This window comes from Rutidosis leptorrhynchoides, chromosome 6, assembly GCF_046630445.1.
Source record: "Rutidosis leptorrhynchoides isolate AG116_Rl617_1_P2 chromosome 6, CSIRO_AGI_Rlap_v1, whole genome shotgun sequence".
Lineage (NCBI taxonomy): Eukaryota > Viridiplantae > Streptophyta > Magnoliopsida > Asterales > Asteraceae > Rutidosis > Rutidosis leptorrhynchoides.
The window spans coordinates 445945431-445967209 of record NC_092338.1 but is presented as its reverse complement, the minus strand read 5'-3'; the positions used below and the strand labels follow the sequence as shown (position 1 = coordinate 445967209).

Below are 21779 nucleotides of genomic sequence, written 5' to 3'. Positions count from 1 at the left end.
TTAAAACACTACATGTATATACATTTTAACTGAGTCGTTAAGTCATCGTTAGTCGTTACATGTAAGTGTTGTTTTGAAACCTTTAGGTTAACGATCTTGTTAAATGTTGTTAACCCAATGTTTATAATATCAAAAGAGATTTTAAATTATTATATTATCATGATATTATGATGTACGAATATCTCTTAATATGATATATATACATTAAATGTCGTTACAACGATAATCGTTACATATATGTCTCGTTTCAAAATCATTAAGTTAGTAGTCTTGTTTTTACATATGTAGTTCATTGTTAATATACTTAATGATATGTTTACTTATCATAATATCATGTTAACTATATATATAACCATATATATGTCATCATATAGTTTTTACAAGTTTTAACGTTCATGAATCACCGGTCAACTTGGGTGGTCAATTGTCTATATGAAACCTATTTCAATTAATCAAGTCTTAACAAGTTTGATTGCTTAACATGTTGGAAACACTTAATCATGTAAAATAACAATTTCATTTAATATATATATAAACATGGAAAAGTTCGGGTCACTACAGTTATCACTCAAGGCATGCAGGGTATTTACAAACCCAAGGTCCCTTTTAATCTTTCTACACTCACCTCTATCTCTCCTATCCCTCGCTCACCCAAAGATGCCCTTTCCGACCCTAATTGGACCATGGCTATGACTGATGAATACAAGGCCTTAATTGATAATAATACTTGGGTACTTGTACCGCGAACACCTAACATGCATGTTATTCGTAGTATGTGGATTTTCAGGCACAAAATCAAATCAGATGGCTCACTTGAACGGTATAAAGCACATTTAGTTGGTGATGGTAGATCTCAAACAGTTTCTATTGACTGCAATGAAACCTTCAGTCCAGTTGTTAAGCCCACTACTATTCGACTTGTATTATCTATCGCTATTTCAAAATCATGGAACATTAATCAATTGGATGTCAAAAATGCGTTTCTCCATGGATCTCTTGATGAAACAGTTTATATGTATCAACCTTATGGTTTTCGAGACCCTTCCAAACCGGATCATGTCTGCTTATTAAAACGATCTCTGTACGGGTTAAAGCAAGCGCCTCGGGCTTGGTATCAACGGTTTGCCACTTTTGCTTCATTGATAGGATTTCATAACAGCAGCTCGGATCATTCTCTTTTTATTTACACTAAAGGTAATGATACTGCTTATCTTCTACTTTACGTGGATGATATTATTTTAGTGACATCTTCTACCAAGCTTCGTACAACACTCATGTCCTCTTTTGTACGTGAATTTGCCATGAAAGATTTGGGGGATCTTAACTACTCTCTCGGGATCTCAGTCACTCGAAATACTCATGGTCTATTTTTAAGTCAGGAAAAGTATGCAGAGGACATCATCATTCGAGCTGGAATGAAAATTTGCAAAGCCGTTAAAACGCCGGTTGAAACGAATGGTAAAATCAGTGGTACGCAAGGTCCATCATATTCTGATCCAATCGGATTTAGAAGTCTAGATGGCGCCTTACAATATTTGACGTTTACGAGACCCGATATCTCCTATGCGGTTCAACAAATCTGTCTCCATATGCATGATCCGAAAGAGTGTCATATGCAAGCTTTACGTCGTATCATTCGTTATGTACGTGGTACTCTCTCTCACGCCTTACAACGCACTCGAAGCTCCATCTCCTCCTTAGTCTCTTAAACGGACGCTGATTGGGGTGGGTGTCCGGATACACGTCGTTCGACATCCGGTTATTGTGTTTTTCTCGGGGGTAATTTAGTATCGTAGTCTGCTGATGTGCGTACAGGTGTATACGAAATAGTTATTAATTGTTACAGGAAATACTATTAAATACGATACAATTTTACACAAGATATTTATTTATTTAGAGAATGGATATACTTAAACCTTGCTACAACACTATAGGCAGTGTACCTAATCGTAGAGTAGTATAGTTTTTAGTAAGTCCGGTTCGTTCCACAGGGAATCTTTTTGAACAAAGCTTAACGCTATATTAGTTTACTTTTATAAAAATACAAATATATATATAAGTAATATTATTATTATAAAAGGGGGGTTTTTACCGTTTAATGACCGGTTTGTCGATTTTAAAACTTTAGTCTCAGTTAAAACCAAATGTAAAATAATAAATAAATACAAGACTTAATTTAAAGCGTAAAGTAAATAACGATAATGAAATTGCGGATAATAAAAGTGCGATAAAATAAACTTGCGATAATTAAAAAGTACGATAATTAAAAGTGCAATTAAATAAAATAACAATAAAAATGCGATAATTAGAAGTGCAATTAAATATAAAATAAAGGAAGTTAAATATGAAATAAAATAATTATGCTTATTTAAACTTCCGTAATCATGATGTTTGACGTGTTGATTTTAGTTTTATACCCATGGGTTAATTGTCCTTTGTCCTGGATTATTTAATATGTCCGTCTGGTTTTTGTCCATAACAGTCCATCAGTCATAAATATAAAGTGCGAGTATCCTCGTCAAATTATTCTTATACCCGAAGTTAAATATTTCAACTAATTGGGGACTTAAACTGTAACAAGATTTTAATACTTTATTTAATAATTACACCAGGATGTCGACTGAGTGTAATCCAAGGTTTTAATATTTTGTTATCAATTATACCAAGTGTCCTTGTACATAATTTCACCCCTGTTTTAATTATTCTAGTGGCTATTAATCCATTCCCGTGTCCGGTTAAATGAACGATTATTCGTACATATAAATACCCCGCCCATCGTGTCCGATCGAGTGTATATGGTAATTTATAGGGACGCCAAATTGTAAATCTTTATATTAACATTAACAAACTATCATTTAGTTAAACAAATATAAAGCCCATTAATAGCCCATAGTCTAATTTCCACAAGTGTCGTTCTTTTGTCCAAACCCCAATTATGGTACAAAGCCCAATTACCCAATTTTAGTAATTAGCCCAACATCATGATTACTTCGTTTTAAATAAGCATAATAATTACTTAGCTACGAGACATTAAATTAAAAAGGTTGAACATAACTTACAATGATTAAAAATAGCGTAGCGTTACACGGACAGAATTTTGACTTACACCCTTACAACATTCGCTAACATACCCTTATTATTAGGATTTAAAATTAAAATTAAAATTAAAATATAAATTATATATATATTTTTACGTATATATTGAAAGAGAGATAGATTAAAAGTGTGAAAAATGATCAGAATTCGGTTGGCTTTATAGGGACTTTCAGAGTTTGGGCCTCCGCGACTCGCGGCCATTTTGGCCTTCAAACTCCGCGAGTCGCGGAGTTTGTAAATGCAGCTCACACAAGTTTGGCTCTTTGTTTACCGACGGTTTTATAAATAAATATAATATATTAAATAATTATAAGAATTATTTAAATATTATATTATATTTATGTGCATAGTTGACTTGTAATTTTTAGTCCGTTGCGTCGAGCGTTGAGAGTTGACTCTGGTCCCGGTTCCGGATTTTCGAACATCCTTGCGTACAATTTAATATCTTGTACTTTGCGTTTTGAATCTTGTACTCTTGTAATTTCGAGACGTTTCTTATCAATAATTGGAACCTCTTTGATTGTATTTTGTACTTTTGAGCTTTTTGGTCGTTTGCGTCTTCAATTCGTCGAATCTGTCTTTTGTCTTCACCTTTTATTATTTAAACGAATATCACTTGTAAATAGAACAATTGCAACTAAAAGCTTGTCTTTCTTGAGGAATAATGCTATGAAATATATGTTCGTTTTTAGTATTATCAAATATTCCCACACTTGAGCGTTGCTTGTCCTCAAGCAATATCGTCTTGAAATACTAGAATCACTTCTTTATTCTTCACACTTTGTACATCAGTAATTTCTATACGGTGGTATAAACAATGGTAGTAACGATATGGTTTACAGTCCGACATGACTATAAAAATTTAGATCCATTAAGGAAATTGGATCTTTATGAAAATATTTGATATTTTGGAAATTAAATCTAGTTTTTACCCTAGATAAGTTTTTCGGAATAACCCTTTACCGGTGTTTGCAAAATATTTTTGTGGGTTTGGTGGATTTCAGATTTGAAAATTTTAGCTCAAAACTTATGGTTTTGTGTCACCCACTTGCTAACCTTGTATTTGGAAAGCAACACATCCAGTTTACTTGTCCCGTATATTACCTTTCGGTAAACTACTGTCCGGTTGTAAAGGAAAGCATTGAACAAGCAACTGTTAAGGCAATGTCCCCTGACATGCTTTTAATTATGGTCTATAACGTGTCAGACGCAATTACTATCCTTGGTAGGAGCAATAGTAAAGCTCACCCTTATAATTTTTCGGTCTGGCACAAGGTCCTGTCTTTGACCACTATGCAACCACCGTTCTTACGGTTGACACCCGATTTAGTTCAGGTGACCTAATGAATTCCAGGTGAATTCCTAGGATTTTACGTTCAATGGTAATGAACGCATTGAAAATGGGTTTTCAGAAAACAAATCGGTTTATAATTTTGATCAAAATATTTTCTCGTTCAAGCTCGAGTTTAGATATCATTGAATTCCATGAGTTTGTAATTCTCAATCTTTAAGGTCAATCTCAAGGATTGAGTAATATCAGGCTTAAAAGCTGATTTTTGATCTTTTAAAGAGATTATCCTTTCTGGGGATCTGATTCATTAGTCTTATCCAGCTAATTTGCATGGTGCCCCCCCATTTTACGAGATAAATCCTTCTCATGGTTAGGATAAATCTGACCACTTGGCGACCCTGTTTAATGCTGAGGTCCGTGGATTTCCTGCTGATTTTAGTGATGACTTTTCTAGATTTTTCGTCAACCTACAGCTGGTCTGGACGACAACTTCATGACCTAAATCAAGAAGCGCGTGTCTTTTTCGGAAGACTTTACTTCTTTTTAATGATGGAATTGATTCATCGTGTAGATCCATCTCTTCTTTTCTTTCATCGGGTAAAACAGTTTAGTTTAGTCCAAAGCAAAAGTATTTTCAGTTATTTGTTACAGATATATGTGACATATGTTTAAGATAACTTGGTAAATTTTCCCACACTTGGCTTTTATTTTCCTTTTTATCGTCCTCTATTCCATTTTAAATGAATTTTAACATTTTGGTTTGTTTCTCGATTTATGTCCATTCTGAGGTAACAATAATTTCGGTGTTAAAACCTAGTTTTATTGTTCATAAATATGTATAAACATGATTTTGAGTTCATTTAATTGAAAATTTTTTTAAAAAATTTTACTAGAATTGGGTAGTCAGTATATAAGACTAGGGCTGTTCTTTATTATCAGAGAGCACTAGATTCTAATACAACTACTGCTTTACTAGTATTTTTAATGGTAACCAAGTGTATAAAGTAGAAATTTTAAAATCCGAAAGAATTTAACCCCTTCCCACACTTAAGATCTTGCAATGCCCTCATTTGCAAGAAATCAGTAACAATTTAAATTATTGAGGGTGATTTGTGTGAAAATGATTAAATTTTACCAAAGTTTCCAAATATATTGGCGTTTGTTTGCTGAATGATAAATGGTGCACATCATTTGTTCATTCCGTCTTGTTGTTATTTCACATATATTTTGCATCTTGTCGTCAAAATTAGTTGCTTTTGCTGAACTTAATGCCAGTCTTTGAAAATGCGTTGTTTTACCCTGTTGTGTACATAAGATAAACTGCAAACATATATACATATTTTTGAAGTTTGGTATATTACCCCACATTCAAAAATTATTAAAATCTAAGAATAAAAGTTAGAAAATTATAAAAACTATTACAATATTAATATAAGTATTAAACGTATCAACATTACAAATTACAAAATAAATAAAACTAAGTAGACTAGGGATGATACTGGTACCAATAGGGGTTCCAAGCATAACCATAGGTGCTATAAAATGCTTCGGCAGGGTTATACATAGGATATGGTGGTTGCATCTCTATAGACCAGGGAGGGAAGATGGGTTTTGGTGTAGGAATATAGTTTCTACCTATATGTTGGCAATGAGCTATGATTTGGTTTTGATGAACTTGCCAATCTTCAAATGCTCTCTGTCTAGCATTTTCGTACTCCTGTGAAGCTATAAACCTTTGCATTTCTTGCATTTCATTTCCCCCTCCTACATTACCTTGCTGTTGGTTTCTCTCAACCTGTGGATGTCTACCATGGTATTGTACTGCGGCGTTATTTCGCCTCTTCTTTTCGCTGCGAATTTTGATTTTCCTTTACCAAATTGTTACTTATTATCTTCGCATCTGGATTCTTTTCTTACTCCGTCCATTCTTTCTCTGATTACTGATACTATTTCACTCGGTAGTATGTCATTATTATGTTTAGTGATCAAAGCGTGTAGCATTAGACCATGGTTTAGTTCACAGGCAGTCTTCATTTTGTAAAAACCTAAAAAAAATAAAAATTCAGAATGGGGGGAGAAGACTAGTTCTTTAGGGTCTGCAAGGGAAAGACCATTCGGGTTCCATTTTCGAGAACTACACGAAAATAGACAATCTAACTCTAACAGAAATACATATTATCCTTTAAAGACTTGATTCTCCCCACACTTAGCTAGCTGTGGTGTCGAAATTGTGATTAACTTCGTTGTCGACTTCCATCGGACTATGTATGTAGTGTTTAACTCTGTGACCATTAACTTTAAATTCAGTCCCATTTGAATTTATCAATTCTACTGTTCCGTATGGGAAAACTCTTTTGAGTATGAATGGTCCAGACCATCTTGATTTCAATTTTCCAGGAAATAGCTTGAATCGTGAATTGAAAAGAAGAACTCTGTCTCCTTTCTTAAATTCTTTTGAACTTCTGATTCTTTTAACATGCCATTTCTTCGTTCTTTCTTTATAGATTAACGAAATATCGTATGCTTCATGTCTTAATTCTTCTAATTCGTTTAGTTGATTTAATCGTAAACGTCCAGCTTCATGTAAATCAAGATTACATGTCTTCAAAGCCCAAAATGCTTTGTGTTCAATTTCTACTGGAAGATGACATGCTTTTCCATAAACAAGTCTAAAAGGTGTGGTTCCAATTGGAGTTTTGTAGGTTGTTCTAAAAGCCCAGAGTGCATCCTCCAATTTAATGGACCATTCCTTTGGATTTGATCCTACGGTTTTCTCTAGAATACGTTTTAAAGCTCGGTTGGTATTTTCAACTTGTCCACTTGTTTGTGGATGATATGCGGTGGAGATTTTATGAGTTACTCCATATCTTTTAAGAACTTTCTCAAGTTGATTATTACAGAAATGAGTACCCCGATCACTTATTAAAGCTTTTGGTGTTCCAAACCTTGCAAAAAGATGTTTTAAAAAATTGACTACAACTCATGCATCGTTAGTTGGGAGAGCTTGTGCTTCCGCCCATTTAGATACATAATCAATGGCTACGAGTATATATAGATTATTATGAGATTTTGGAAATGGACCCATAAAGTCAATACCCCATATGTCAAATACTTCACATACTTGGAAGACATTTTGTGGCATTTCATCACGTTGACTTATTTTTCCGGCCCTCTGACAAGCATCACAGGATTTGCAAAGAAGGTGTGCGTCTTTGTAAATTGTAGGCCAATAGAATCCAGCATCATAAACTTTTCTTGCTGTTAGTTGAGGCCCATAATGCCCTCCTGTTGGTCCTGTGTGACAATGGTTTAATATTTTACTAGCTTCATCTCCAAATACACATCGGCATATTATTCCATCGGGACAACTTTTAAACAGATGTGGATCTTCCCAAAAATAGTGTTTTATATCACTGAAGAATTTCTTTCGTCTTTGGTACGATAATCCTTTTTCAAGGAATCCACAAACTAAGTAGTTTGCATAGTCTGCAAACCATGGAATTTCTTTATAATCTATCTTCAATAGATATTCATCAGGAAAGTTGTCTTGTATGGCCGATTCATTTAGAACTTCTAATTCGGGATTTTCAAGACGAGAAAGATGATCAACGGCGAGATTTTCTGCTCCTCTTTTATCACGGATTTCAATATCAAACTCTTGTAAGAGTAAGATCCAACGGATTAATCTTGGTTTAGCATCTTGTTTTGAAAATAGGTATCTAAGAGCAGAATGGTCGGTATAGACCACCGTTTTTGCTAGAACGAGATATGATCGAAATTTGTCAAAAGCAAAGACAATAGCAAGGAGTTCTTTTTCAGTAGTTGTATAGTTCGTTTGTGCTCCTTGTAACGTCTTACTAGCATAATATATAGGTTGAAATCGTTTTTTAATCCTTTGTCCTAAAACGGCTCCCATTGCAAAATCACTTGCATCGCACATTAGTTCAAATGGTAGATTCCAATTTGGTGTTATCATGATCGGCACATTAGTGAGTTTTTCTTTAAGAATATTAAAAGATTTGATACACTCATCTGAAAAGATGAATGGAGCATCCTTTTCTAGGAGTTTATTCATAGGAGTGGCAATTTTAGAAAAATCTTTTATGAAACGTCAGTAAAAACCGGCATGCCCTAGAAAACTCCTAACTCCTCTAACATTGGTGGGATGTGGAAGTTTAGCAATTACATCTACTTTAGCTCTATCCACTTCAATTCCTTCTTTTGAAATTTTATGACCAAGAACGATGCCTTCTTTAACCATGAAATGGCATTTCTCCCAATTAAGTACTAGATTTGATTGTTCGCATCTAATAAGCATTCGTTCCAGATTAACTAGACATGATTCAAATGTATCACCGAAGACTGAAAAGTCATCCATGAAAACTTCCATGCATTCTTCTATCATGTCGAGAAAAATCGCCATCATGCACCTTTGAAAGGTTGCAGGGGCGTTGCAAAGTCCAAATGGCATGCGTTTGTAAGCAAAAGTACCATAAGGGCACGTGAATGCGGTTTTCTCTTGGTCCTCGGGTGCTATTGGAATTTGAAAATATCCGGAAAATCCATCTAGAAAACAATAGTAACTGTTTCCGGCTAATCTTTCTAACATTTGATCTATGAAAGGTAAGGGAAAGTGATCTTTTCTGGTGGCGTCATTTAATTTTCTATAATCAATACACACACGCCATCCTGTTACAGTCCTAGTAGGAATAAGCTCATTTTTCTCATTTGTAATGACAGTCATGCCACCCTTCTTAGGCACGCATTGAACTGGGCTTACCCATGGACTATCAGAAATTGGATAAATTAGACCTGCGTCTAGCAGTTTAATAATCTCTTTCTTAACTACATCTTGCATATTAGGATTTAGTCTTCGTTGGCGTTGCACATACGTTTTATGACCTTCTTCCATAAGGATTTTATGTGTGCAATTCGAAGGACTTATTCCTTTAATATCATGAATCTTCCATGCAATGGCTGGTTTATGAGCTTTCAACACAGAAATGAGTTGTGATTTCTCATTTTCAGTAAGAGAAGACGATATTATTACAGGTAATTCAGATTCACCATGTAAATAAGCGTATTCCAAATGGTTTGGAAGTGGCTTTAACTCTAATTTCGGAGGTTCTTCTATCGATGATTTGTATCGATATCTGTCTTCTTCTTTTAACATTTGAATTTCTTCTGTTGTTGGTTCATATCCATTAGCTATAAGTGTAGCTAACATTTCAGCTTCATCAATTGGTTCATTACCTTCTCCTAAAGAACATTCTCCTGTTCCTTGTAATTCTGAAAATTCTTCTAATAATTCTGCATGTGCATCTATAGTTTGAATATAATAACATGTATCATCTGCAGATTGTGGTTGTTGCATTGCTCTATCAACTGAAAAGGTAACACTCTCATCCTCTATACTTAGGGTCAGTTTCTTACCGAACACGTCTAACATTGCTTTAGCCGTGTTTAAGAATGGTCTTCCTAATATGAGAGGAACTTGAGAATCTTCTTCCATGTCCAGAACAACAAAATCTACTGGAAATACTAAAGTACCAACTTTAACTAGCATGTTCTCCATTATCCCTCTAGGATATTTTATTGATCTATCGGCTAGTTGTATGCTTATTCTGGTTGGTTTCAATTCTCCAAGGTCTAGTTTAGCGTATAGTGAATACGGCATTAGATTTATACTAGCACCTAAGTCTGCCAATGCTTCTATTGAACTAAGACTACCCAGAAAACATGGAATTGTGAAACTTCCTGGATCAGATAGTTTTTCTGGTATCTTATTCAACAGCACTGCTGAACAATTAGCATTCATGGTAACAGCCGAGAGTTCTTCCATTTTCTTTCTATTTGAGATTAGATCTTTCAAGAATTTAGCATATCTAGGCATTCCTGAAATCACATCAATGAAAGGAAGATTTACATTTATCTGTTTAAACATATCCAAGAATTTGGATTGCTCGGCTTCAAGTTTCTCTTTCTTCATTTTACTCGTGTAAGGAAGTGGTGGTTAGTATGGTTTAACATAAGGTTTAGCCTTAAATGTGTTATCTTTATTAACCTTTTCAACTACCGGTTCTTTTTCCTTATCTTGATCAGGTTGTGGTTCTTGTGGAGTAGGAATAGCTTCATCAGAAGTTACAGGTATTTCAGGTGGTTTAAGTGTTGTACCACTTCTTGTGGTAATGGCTTTAGCTGTTTCATTCCGGGGGTTAGCATTTGTATCACTAGGTAGACTTCCCGGTTTTCTTTCACCTATTAACCTTGCTAGGTTACTTACTTCTTGTTCCAGATTTTGAATAGAAGCTTGTTGATTTCTAAATGCTTGAGCATTTTGTTCATTAGTTTGTTTTTGATATGTGAAAAACTGCGTTTGAGTTTCAACTAGCTTCGTCATCATATCTTCTAAATTCGGCTTTTTATTATCGGTTTGTTGTGGTGGTTTGTTTTGAAAATTAGGTCTTTGCTGATTGTAAGTATTATTGGATACTTGTTGATTGCTAGGACCTTGTTGGTTGTTGTATGGAATATTTCTGTTATAATTCTGGTTTTGATTGTAAATCGGTCTTGGCGGTTGATAATTATTCTGATAATTATTTCCAGGCCTTTGGTTTATGTATGAAATATTCTCTCTTTGTTCCATTGTTAATTCAATACTGCGACAATCTTTTGTCAAATGTGGTCCTCCACACTGCTCACAACTAATTCGTATTGAGTGAATATCCTTAGTCATCTTTTCCATTCGTCTCTCGACAGCATCTATCTTTGCGGAAATGGAATCTAAGTCATGGCTAGAATCGGCTCTAGCTGCTTTAGATGATCTAACGATATCTTTTTCTTGGTGCCACACATGTGAGTGGGAAGCAGTGTTATCAATAATTTTGTAAGCATCAGTTTCGGTTTTCTTCATAATAGAACCACCAGCTGCTATATCTATGTCTTTCCTTGTAGTGATGTCGTATCCTTGGTATAATATTTGTACTATTTGACAGGTGTCTAAACCATGTTGCGGACATCCTCTTAACAACTTTCCATATCTAGTCCATGCCTCATATAGAGTTTCATTCGGCTTCTGTGTAAACGTAACAATTTCTGCTTGAAGTCTTACGGCTTTAGATGCCGGAAAGAATTGTTTAAGAAAATTTTCAACTAAAACATCCCATGTATCAATCGCCCCTTCAGGTAACGATTCCAACCAATATTTGGCTTCTCCCTTTAAAGTCCAGGGAAATAACATGAGATATATCTGTTCATCCTCCACTTCTCGGATTTTAAATAGTGTGCAGATCCTATTAAAGGTACGTAGATGTTCATTTGAATCTTCCTTCGGCGCACCACTAAATTGGCATTGATTAGTCACCATGTGTAGAATTTGTCCTTTTATTTCATAATCTGGCGCATTAATGTCTGGATGAGTAATTGCGTGACCTTGGCCAGTGCGTTTAGCTCTCATTCGGTCTTCCATACTTAAAGGTTCCAGATTCTCCATAATTGAATTTGTTGAATCGGAATCACTAGAGGATTCTGATTTAATGGTTCGTTCCTCAACAATCTCTGTTTGAATGATTGGTGGTTCCGGAGGAAAGTTTAGTGGTTCAGGGTCTATGAATTGTTCCTGAATATTCTCCGGATTCTCAATTGTGAGGTCGGGTTCAAAAAATGGATTATCGGAAATTTGAACTGGAGTACTTGGTCGACTGGATGACGATTCTAAAGAAAAATCAACGGCAGTAATATTTGCTAAATGTCTTGATCTAGTTACAGGTGGTGAACGTACAAAAGGTGGTGAACGTCTTGCTCGGTGCATTCACTGAATATCCTATTAGTTTTAAAAAGGAAAGAAAAATTATAATAAGTTATTCAATCAATAGACTTTTCTGATTTTGCCCACGTTTTGAATAGCCAAAAGATGCAGCAGAGGGGCAGGATTCGTTTGGTCTCAATATAATTGAGGACTGTTTGGCTCCAATAACCCGGTCCACGTACAAATCCAACTATTACTACGAACCAGAAAATTTTGATGTCTATCAATTTAACCACTTAAAATAAATTTTCGTAATTTTAAGAAATTTAGATAAGAAGTAGAATAAAAATCTATGTCCTAAAAACTAGAATAGCGAGAAATAAGAAAGAAAAAGAGTTCGTCGAAAAAGGTCGAAAAAGAAAAATAGTTAAAACATAAAAGGTGACGGAAAAATAAAAGAAACTTATAAAACTTAAAAACACTTGACTATCCTAACCTTATTACTACAACTAACTTAAAATTATAATCGCAAATTGAGATTACTAATTGGAATGATAATTGATACATAGGTAAAAGTCGTCTAAAAATATTAAAGCTTAAAGGAAAAACTAAATCCCAAATGGAAATAACTTAAAAAGAAACTAAAACTTAAAAAGGCGTCGCAAAATTCTAAAGCACCTAAATCTTAGTCTAAAGAAAAAGCACTTAAGGAATTCTACGGCAAAGCCTAAAAATCTAGAAATAAAAATAACTATGGTAAAAAACTAAGTTTAAAACTAAATATGAGCGAAAAATACAAATATTACGCTAAAACGATTAAAAAGGGACAAAATATAAAAATATACAAAAAGTTGTAAAAAGTACAATTTTTATAAAAATATTATTTTTATATTATTTATTTATTAAAACTATTAATTTTACAAATTAATTAAACTAATTAAACTAAATAAATAAATTAATTAAAACTTAAATTAAATACTAAATTAATTAAATATTTAACCCTAATTACAAATTAATTAATAATAATTAATAATACTCCGTATTTAATGCAGATTAGGGTTCTGTGTGGCCCGTGTCAGACGGCTCCGCGACTTGCGGTATTCAAAGCATCAAACCTCGCGACTCGCGACTCGCGGGGTTCCAGAATTCAACTGACAGGTTATTTAATATTCGACGCGTTTTTTTATTTTTATTTTTTTATTTTTCTGTTTTTATATTTTCTAAAATATATTTATAAAATAAATTAGATAAAACCTATCTTTAAAATCTAAAATAGAAATAAAATACTTTATAATTTTATAAATAAAAATCTTAAAACTAGATTTATATATATATATTTTTTTTATGTTTTAAATAAAAACAAAATACTTAAATAAAACTTATATAAAAATAAAGAAACTTTATAAAACTTAAATATTTAACAAAATCTTAAAAATACTTATATTTTTGTTTTTCTTTTTATATTTTCGAATATTTAAAACGTATTTTTATAAAAACGAATTTTAATAAAAGTAAACTAAAAATCTTTTTTTTTTAATATTATATTAGCGTTGCGCTTCCGGCTTTTAAGCGATTCCCCGGCAGCGGCGCCAAAAATAATTGATGTGCGTACAGGTGTATAAGAAATAGTTATTAATTGGTACAGGAAATACTATTAAATACGATACAATTTTACACAAGATATTTATTTATTTAGAAAATGGATATACTTAAACCTTGCTACAACACTATAGGCAGTGTACCTAATCGTAGAGTAGTATAGTTTTTAGTAAGTCCGGTTCGTTCCACAGGGAATCTTTTTGAACAAAGCTTAACGCTATATTAGTTTACTTTTATAAAAATGCAAATATATATATAAGTAATATTATTATTATAAAAGGGGGGTTTTTACCGTTTAATGACCGGTTTGTCGATTTTAAAACTTTAGTCGCAGTTAAAACCAAATGTAAAATAATAAATAAATACAAGACTTAATTTAAAGCGTAAAGTAAATAACGATAATGAAATTGCGAATAATAAAAGTGCGATAAAATAAACTTGCGATAATTAAAAAGTACGATAATTAAAAGTGCAATTAAATAAAATAACAATAAAAATGCGATAATTAGAAGTGCAATTAAATATAAAATAAAGGAAATTAAATATGAAATAAAAGAATTATGCTTATTTAAACTTCCGTAATCATGATGTTTGATGTGTTGATTTTAGTTTTATGCCCATGGGTTAATTGTCCTTTGTCCTGGATTATTTAATATGTCCGTCTGGTTTTTGTCCATAACAGTCCATCAGTCATAAATATAAAGTGCGAGTATCCTCGTCAAATTATTCTTATACCCGAAGTTAAATATTCCAACTAATTGGGGACTTAAACTGTAACAAGATTTTAATACTTTGTTTAATAATTACACCAGGATATCGACTGAGTGTAATCCAAGGTATTAATATTTTGTTATCAATTATACCAAGTGTCCTTGTACATAATTTCACCCCTGTTTTAATTATTCTAGTGGCTATTAATCCATTCCCGTGTTCGGTTAAATGAACGATTATTCGTACATATAAATACCCCGCCCATCGTGTCCGATCGAGTGTATATGGTAATTTATAGGGACGCCCAATTGTAAATCTTTATATTAACATTAACAAACTATCATTTAGTTAAACAAATATAAAGCCCATTAATAGCCCATAGTCTAATTTCCACAAGTGTCGTTCTTTTGTCCAAACCCCAATTATGGTACAAAGCCCAATTACCCAATTTTAGTAATTAGCCCAACATCATGATTACTTCGTTTTAAATAAGCATAATAATTACTTAGCTACGAGACATTAAATTAAAAAGGTTGAACATAACTTACAATGATTAAAAATAGCGTAGCGTTACACGGACAGAATTTCGACTTACACCCTTACAACATTCGCTAACATACCCTTATTATTAGGATTTAAAATTAAAATTAAAATTAAAATATAAATTATATATATATTTTTACGTATATATTGAAAGAGAGATAGATTAAAAGTGTGAAAAATGATCAGAATTCGGTTGGCTTTATAGGGACTTTCAGAGTTTGGGCCTCCGCGACTCGCGGCCCTTTTGGCCTTCAAACTCCGCGAGTCGCGGAGTTTGTAAATACAGCTCACACAAGTTTGGCTCTTTGTTTACCGACGGTTTTATAAATAAATATAATATATTAAATAATTTTAAGAATTATTTAAATATTATATTATATTTATGTGCATAGTTGACTTGTAATTTTTAGTCCGTTGCGTCGAGCGTTGAGAGTTGACTCTGGTCCCGGTTCCGGATTTTCGAACGTCCTTGCGTACAATTTAATATCTTGTACTTTGCGTTTTGAATCTTGTACTCTTGTAATTTCGAGACGTTTCTTATCAATAATTGGAACCTCTTTGATTGTATTTTGTACTTTTGAGCTTTTTGGTCGTTTGCGTCTTCAATTCGTCGAATCTGTCTTTTGTCTTCACCTTTTATTATTTAAACGAATATCACTTGTAAATAGAACAATTGCAACTAAAAGCTTGTCTTTCTTGAGGAATAATGCTATGAAATATATGTTCGTTTTTAGCATTATCATCTGCTAAACGCCAACCTATTGTTTCCCGTTCTAGTGCCGAAGCCGAATATCGAGGTGTTGCAAATGTTGTGTCTGAATCATGTTGGCTACGCAATCTTTTGTTAGAACTCCCTTGTCCGGTGTCCAAGGCTACTATTGTTTTTTGTGATAATGTTAGTGCGATTTTTCTTTCCGGCAATCCAGTGCAACATCAACGAACGAATCATATTGAGATGGATATTCACTTTGTTCGTGAAAAAGTCGCCAGAGGGCAAGTACGTGTTCTTCATGTTCCCACACGGTTTCAAATTGTAGACATATTTACCAAGGGGTTACCTCGTGCCTTGTTTGAAGAATTTCGGAACAGTTTAAACGTCCGCTCGCTCTCCCGCTCAAACTGAGGGGGTGTATTAGCCGATACATATTGTTGACATATTGTATCATATCCTGTCTATATTTAGCTTAGCACATATATAGCAACAAACCTATAGTCAAACGATTATATTTAGCAAAGATAGAAAATCCCTGAATTGCAGGATCGGTTGTTAAGCTAGTGATAGGATCTCGTGTATATTTATAGGCGATGACAATTCATTGTAATTCATTCAAGCAATATTCATTTACTTACAATATTATCTATATAGTTTTCTTTCTATATTTGCATTTATAATTTTAAAATTTAATATTTAAATATATAAAAATAAAAAAATATAATTCAATTAATCCTTAATTAATCTTCAAATTACGGAATATCCCTATTTTTAAAGTTCCCACCGATTACTTTGCAACATTTGACTCCTTAAAAATAAACAAGACAACCACCATAGATTAAATTTGAGATGAATGGAGTTTTTCACTGAAACAAAGTCTAGTCAAAGAAGCAGTTTTTGGTCTTGACTCATGATTGATTTAATAATCTAATTAATTCAATACGCCATTTGATTCATAAGAATAAGAAGAAAAAGAAGAAGAAGAAGAAGAAGAAGAAGAAGAAGAAGAAGAAGAAGGAGCGGAAAACTCACAAGTTCGAGTATTCTTCATAGTATTAAGTATTAACTACGTAATTATTACGGAGTATTATCAAAGTTAATAAAATAATGGGTATTTGTTTTTCTTCCGGTAATCAAACCCCCAACACCACCGGCAATCTCAGTAATTCAGGTACAGACATCAAATTGATTCCTGGCTTCTTCTTGACTCTTTTTGTTTCTTTCTATGCTTTTGTCTTAATATAATCTCCCTGCCCTTGAACAACACCTAACTTTGGATATTTTTATTTATGTTCATCATGTATGTATGTATTTTGGTGTTTTGTGACTATTATAAACTTGATGCTTGCTCTTTTTAGTTATCTGTTTAATTAAATTTACTTCCAGATCTGACTTCAATCTTATTCATAATAACTGTCTTTAAATATTGCGCGTATATTTCACGGCCCCTGTTTTATCTGCCTACTTGTATATGCTACGAGTATTTATTAGGCGACTTGTATCGGGGCAAAGTGACGGTGTCACTTGCCTTGCTGGACACAAAGAGACGCCGCAAACATCAGTATCGGGCCATCACTTTTAGGCGTTTCCCATTGTTGCGTTAGAATGAAACGGGGTCAGCAACACCCGTTTCTTGTTTTTTATTATTTAAAAAATAATATTTTTACCCCTTTTTAATAATTAACCCAATTATATTTTAACACATTATCACAATACTACTAACTAACACAAAAAAGAAACACCACCGCTACTCCAATCAAAAAAAGAAACACGTCATACTCATCCAAAAAGTGCAAAAAGTCATACTCATCCAAAAAGTGCAAAAAGTCAAGTAACACCGCAAGAAATGCCTTCAACCAATACAAGTGGTCTTAGTGGGTGCTTCGATTTGTTTATTTGAAAGTAAATAGACACCTTGTTTTCTCTGCTGACAAATCATATATTTTTTTAACTCAATATGGGTACTTACTACATAATCTTACTTGTAGTTCACTTTTAATTTGTATTCATGACTACTTCTTATTTTTTTTTCTTGTTGACTTGTAATCAAATTCAAATTTATATATGTTTTTGTTCATTTTTGTCTTGTCTGAACTGTATGTTTATGCTTTATAGTAAAGTGTCGATGTTGATGATTAAAGCTCCAAGTTGTATGGATTCATTAGTGTAGAATTCATGATGTTGTTTACTTTAGAAATTACACACCATGCCAGTACCAAAGTTGGTTAGTTACGTAAACTGTCAATCAAAGTCGTGTTTGAAAATTGATTGATAAGAAATAATGACATGTTGATTGATTGATTGATTGATTAACTGTGAATATATCAAAGGCGTATCACATAGCATCGTCAGCACTACTACAAACTCATCATCATCAGGAACAAGTACTAAAGTCTCCCGGGACAGCCAGTTTTCAGCAGCAAGTAGCAGTGGTGATTGTTTGGGTCCGGACGGACAGATATTGCCCCATCCTAATCTTAGAGTATTTAGCTTTGCTGAACTTAAAACCGCTAGTAGAAATTTTCGCCGTGATACAGTTTTAGGTGAAGGTGGTTTTGGGAAGGTATATAAAGCCTGGCTGGAAGACAAGGCCACTTCAAAGAATAATGTAGTTGCTGTCAAGAAGTTGAATTCTGAAAGCATGCAAGGATTGGAAGAATGGCAGGTATATATATATATATATATATATGTTACAGTATATGTTAAATGTTGTTGGAACAATATTAATGGAAGAAGTTGAATATACAGTATATGCTAATGATAAGTAAACTAATGAATCAATAATTTAATGAATAATGCTGAATAATGATTGTGGTTTGATTTGAGCAGACTGAGGTGGATTTCCTAGGGAGGCTTTCTCACCCAAATCTTGTTAAACTGTTGGGATATTGTTACGAGGGTACAGAGTTGCTACTTGTATATGAATTTATGCAAAAAGGAAGCTTGGAAAACCATCTTTTTGGAAGTAATAATACTACTGTACTATTTTGAAAATATTATTATCATCATCATATTTTGGTCCTTCTACTAATGAATAATGGTACTGTTAACTCATATTTGGGCAGGAGGTTCGACCGTTCAGCCACTTCCGTGGGATATTCGGCTCAAGATCCTGATAGGAGCAGCTCGTGGTCTGGCATTTTTGCACACTTCTGAGAAACAAGTTATTTATAGAGACTTCAAGGCCTCAAACATTTTACTCGATGGGGTTAGTACTATATATATATATATATACACTAGTATCAAGCAATTTTGTGTTTCTCATCAGTTTTGATAATGTTATAATATAATTTGGTTTTGGGCAGTCTTACAATGCCAAGATATCAGACTTTGGGCTTGCTAAAGTAGGTCCTTCAGCAAGTCAGTCACATGTAACAACACGAGTCATGGGAACTTATGGCTATGCTGCTCCTGAATATGTTTCTACAGGTAACCCCCGATCCTCCTTGAAATGTACAGAGTACAATTACTACTGTATATTATGAATATGAATTGAACACGTATACCTACCACACATGACTGACTAGTGACTAGTGCAGTATAAAAGCAATCAAGTAATTTAAGAACATATATATATATACATTCTATTTTGCAGGACATTTATATGTAAAGAGCGACGTCTATGGTTTTGGAATTGTATTGGTTGAAATGCTAACAGGTATGCGGGCACTCGACACTAGTCGCCCAGCTGCCCAACAGAATCTGAGTGACTGGGTCAAACCTTTCTTAGCTGACCGAAGGAAGCTGAAGAACATAATGGACACGCGTCTTGAAGGAAGATACCCTTCAAAAGCTGCAGGCCAAATAGCTCAATTAGCCCTCACATGTCTTGGACCTGAACCAAAAACCCGGCCATCAATGAAAGAAATAGTGGAAAAGTTAGAACAACTGGATGGTATCAATGAAAGGCCAAAGGTACCTCGTATACACCATTCCACTTATCAATCTTCTCCTTCTTCTTCTTCTTCACCATATCGATACGCACAACCACCATCTCCGTACCATCACCATCATCGTTCTCCACAGTCTCATGCAACTGCTCAAGAAGGGAACAAAGGAAGCAATCGTTCGCCAAAAGGGTGGTGACTATTATAAATATATACATATTAGATTGTTATTATGTACATGCAATGTTACTATTAGAAACTTCATTGGAGTATTTTTTTTGTATACATGTGTATTTTCAAAATGCATTATTGTTTGTATCCCTCACAAATATCTTGCTGGTTAGGCCCTCACCTTCCTATATTTATTTTTGAAATTATATCTTTAGACTCAAGTAAACCAACTGGAATGACATGTTTATGTGATTTTGTTTGTAAATTTGGTTGTGTTGATGAAATTACATAGGTTTATGTAATGCGAATCGATGAGTTTGTTTGTTTGTTTGTTTGTTTTTCTAGTTTACAGATATGAATGATGGGAATTAAATGTGTGATGATGGTGAGGATGTTGATAAGTGCAAGTACATTTTGATATTTAAATGTTGCTGGAGAAGCGTGAATGTTATATGTCATACCCCTAAATAGGGCTGAGAAATATGACTTCACAATATCACAACACAAGTATGTATAAACGAGAACGACTCTAAATGAGACGTTTTATAACAAAATTTGATTTGCAGCGGAAACATACTAATGTTTTACATAATGAAATTCATATGTAAATAACAAATGATAAGTCTAATATGTGGACTCCAATGCAACAGCTAACTAAGCATCATAGGGCATCACACAAACCAATCTTTACCTGAGACAAACATGCTTAAAGTGTCAACACAAAGGTTGAGTGAACATCATAGGTTTAACAATCATAATAAGTTTTAGACCACAAGATTTAATTCAAAATATCAAAATATTCAATATGCCATGAGTTATAATATCGAACTAAACATTAACCCCTGACACTGTACGGGTGTCGGCAATCATTATTATGTACCCCCTTGACGATCACGCCAATGGGTAGAGACGTCACTCTCAATAGGCCTACTCACAATAATTAAGCTTGCAAAATTTCAATTCCAGCAATTAACGATATTATGGCGGGGATTTGCATGTAACAATAAATACATGTTTAACAAAAGTCTCACGAAATTGCATATCAAATAGTTTAGGCACTTGTTTCTAAATTGTAAATCATTTTAAAAGTAAACTTGTGTCTCACCCCAGAGTTTATAAAACAATTAATAAATAGTAGAAAGAGGGGCTATGAAGTTCACCTTAGTACCAAATAAGTAATTCCACGCAAGAAGTATGAACGGAGTATGAAACCGGAGATCTCAACCTAGAGATATAATCTTTGATTAGTTAATGTCTAATAGACATAAAGTTTGTTTATTAATGTAGCAACTATATTAACAGTGACGGTTTTCGAGAAAAGTTCCTATTTCTCAAAAGTGTCTATTTTTGGAAACTTACTATTTATGGAAAGCTTCCACTTATAGTAAGCTTCTAGTTTAAGAAGTTCGGGTTATAATTCTTTACAAAGATGTTGTACAATCTCGCCCAAACTTTGTTGCTATCATGCAAGTCACTCGAATGATCTATTGTTACCGGGCGCCCAGGACTCTTGACCAGAATCTAAGTCTTGGCATTCGAGATCCACAAGCGTGTCCCATAATGGCAACAAGGATCACCCTAGGCCACAAGTAGCGGTGATGTTTGTAGTCTTTGTGAAACAACCCAACCCGTATTCCACATGATATTTTTTTTTTATAATACACATTTATGCGCCAATCAAATATTAAACCATTCCACACGTTTTGTTAAAACATACAACAAGTTTAGTGTTTACAATAGGCACGACGACCATTAACAAATGTGATACAAGTTTGACCTAACCAAAAATGATAGTTTTAATCCAAACAACACATCGAGCATGGTTTGAGGCTAAACTACCCAAAACGCTAGGCCAACTTCCAAAAGCTCCAACGAAACATCATCAAAGGACACCTAGTGCCCAACAACCCCTTTCCCCTTATCCGCACCTGCATCTAAAAAGATAAACAACGAGAGGGGTAAGCTAATGCTTAGTGAGTGCAACAATTATACGATTACATATACAATCTACTTACTTGCAAT

The 21779-nt window shown here is 33.7% G+C and overlaps 1 protein-coding gene across 1 annotated transcript; it reads left to right on the top strand.

Annotated features, from left to right (window-relative positions):
- The first annotated feature begins 16518 nt into the window (after window positions 1-16518).
- On the top strand, window positions 16519-19988 carry LOC139852942 (probable serine/threonine-protein kinase PIX13). The gene is made up of 6 exons (XM_071842289.1): window positions 16519-16870; window positions 18030-18364; window positions 18529-18664; window positions 18765-18907; window positions 19005-19128; window positions 19295-19988. The coding sequence occupies exons 1-6, from the start codon at window positions 16807-16809 to the stop codon at window positions 19783-19785; spliced, it is 1293 nt and encodes a 430-aa protein (XP_071698390.1). The 5' UTR covers window positions 16519-16806; the 3' UTR covers window positions 19786-19988.
- Window positions 19989-21779: the final 1791 nt, after the last annotated feature.

Coding starts and splice junctions, on each gene's coding strand:
- LOC139852942 (XM_071842289.1), top strand. CDS start 16,807: ATGGGTATTTGTTTTTCTTCCGGTAATCAAACCCCCAACACCACCGGC. Junction 18,908..19,004: donor CAAACATTTTACTCGATGGG/GTTAGTACTATA, acceptor GGTTTTGGGCAG/TCTTACAATGCCAAGATATC. Junction 19,129..19,294: donor TCCTGAATATGTTTCTACAG/GTAACCCCCGAT, acceptor TCTATTTTGCAG/GACATTTATATGTAAAGAGC.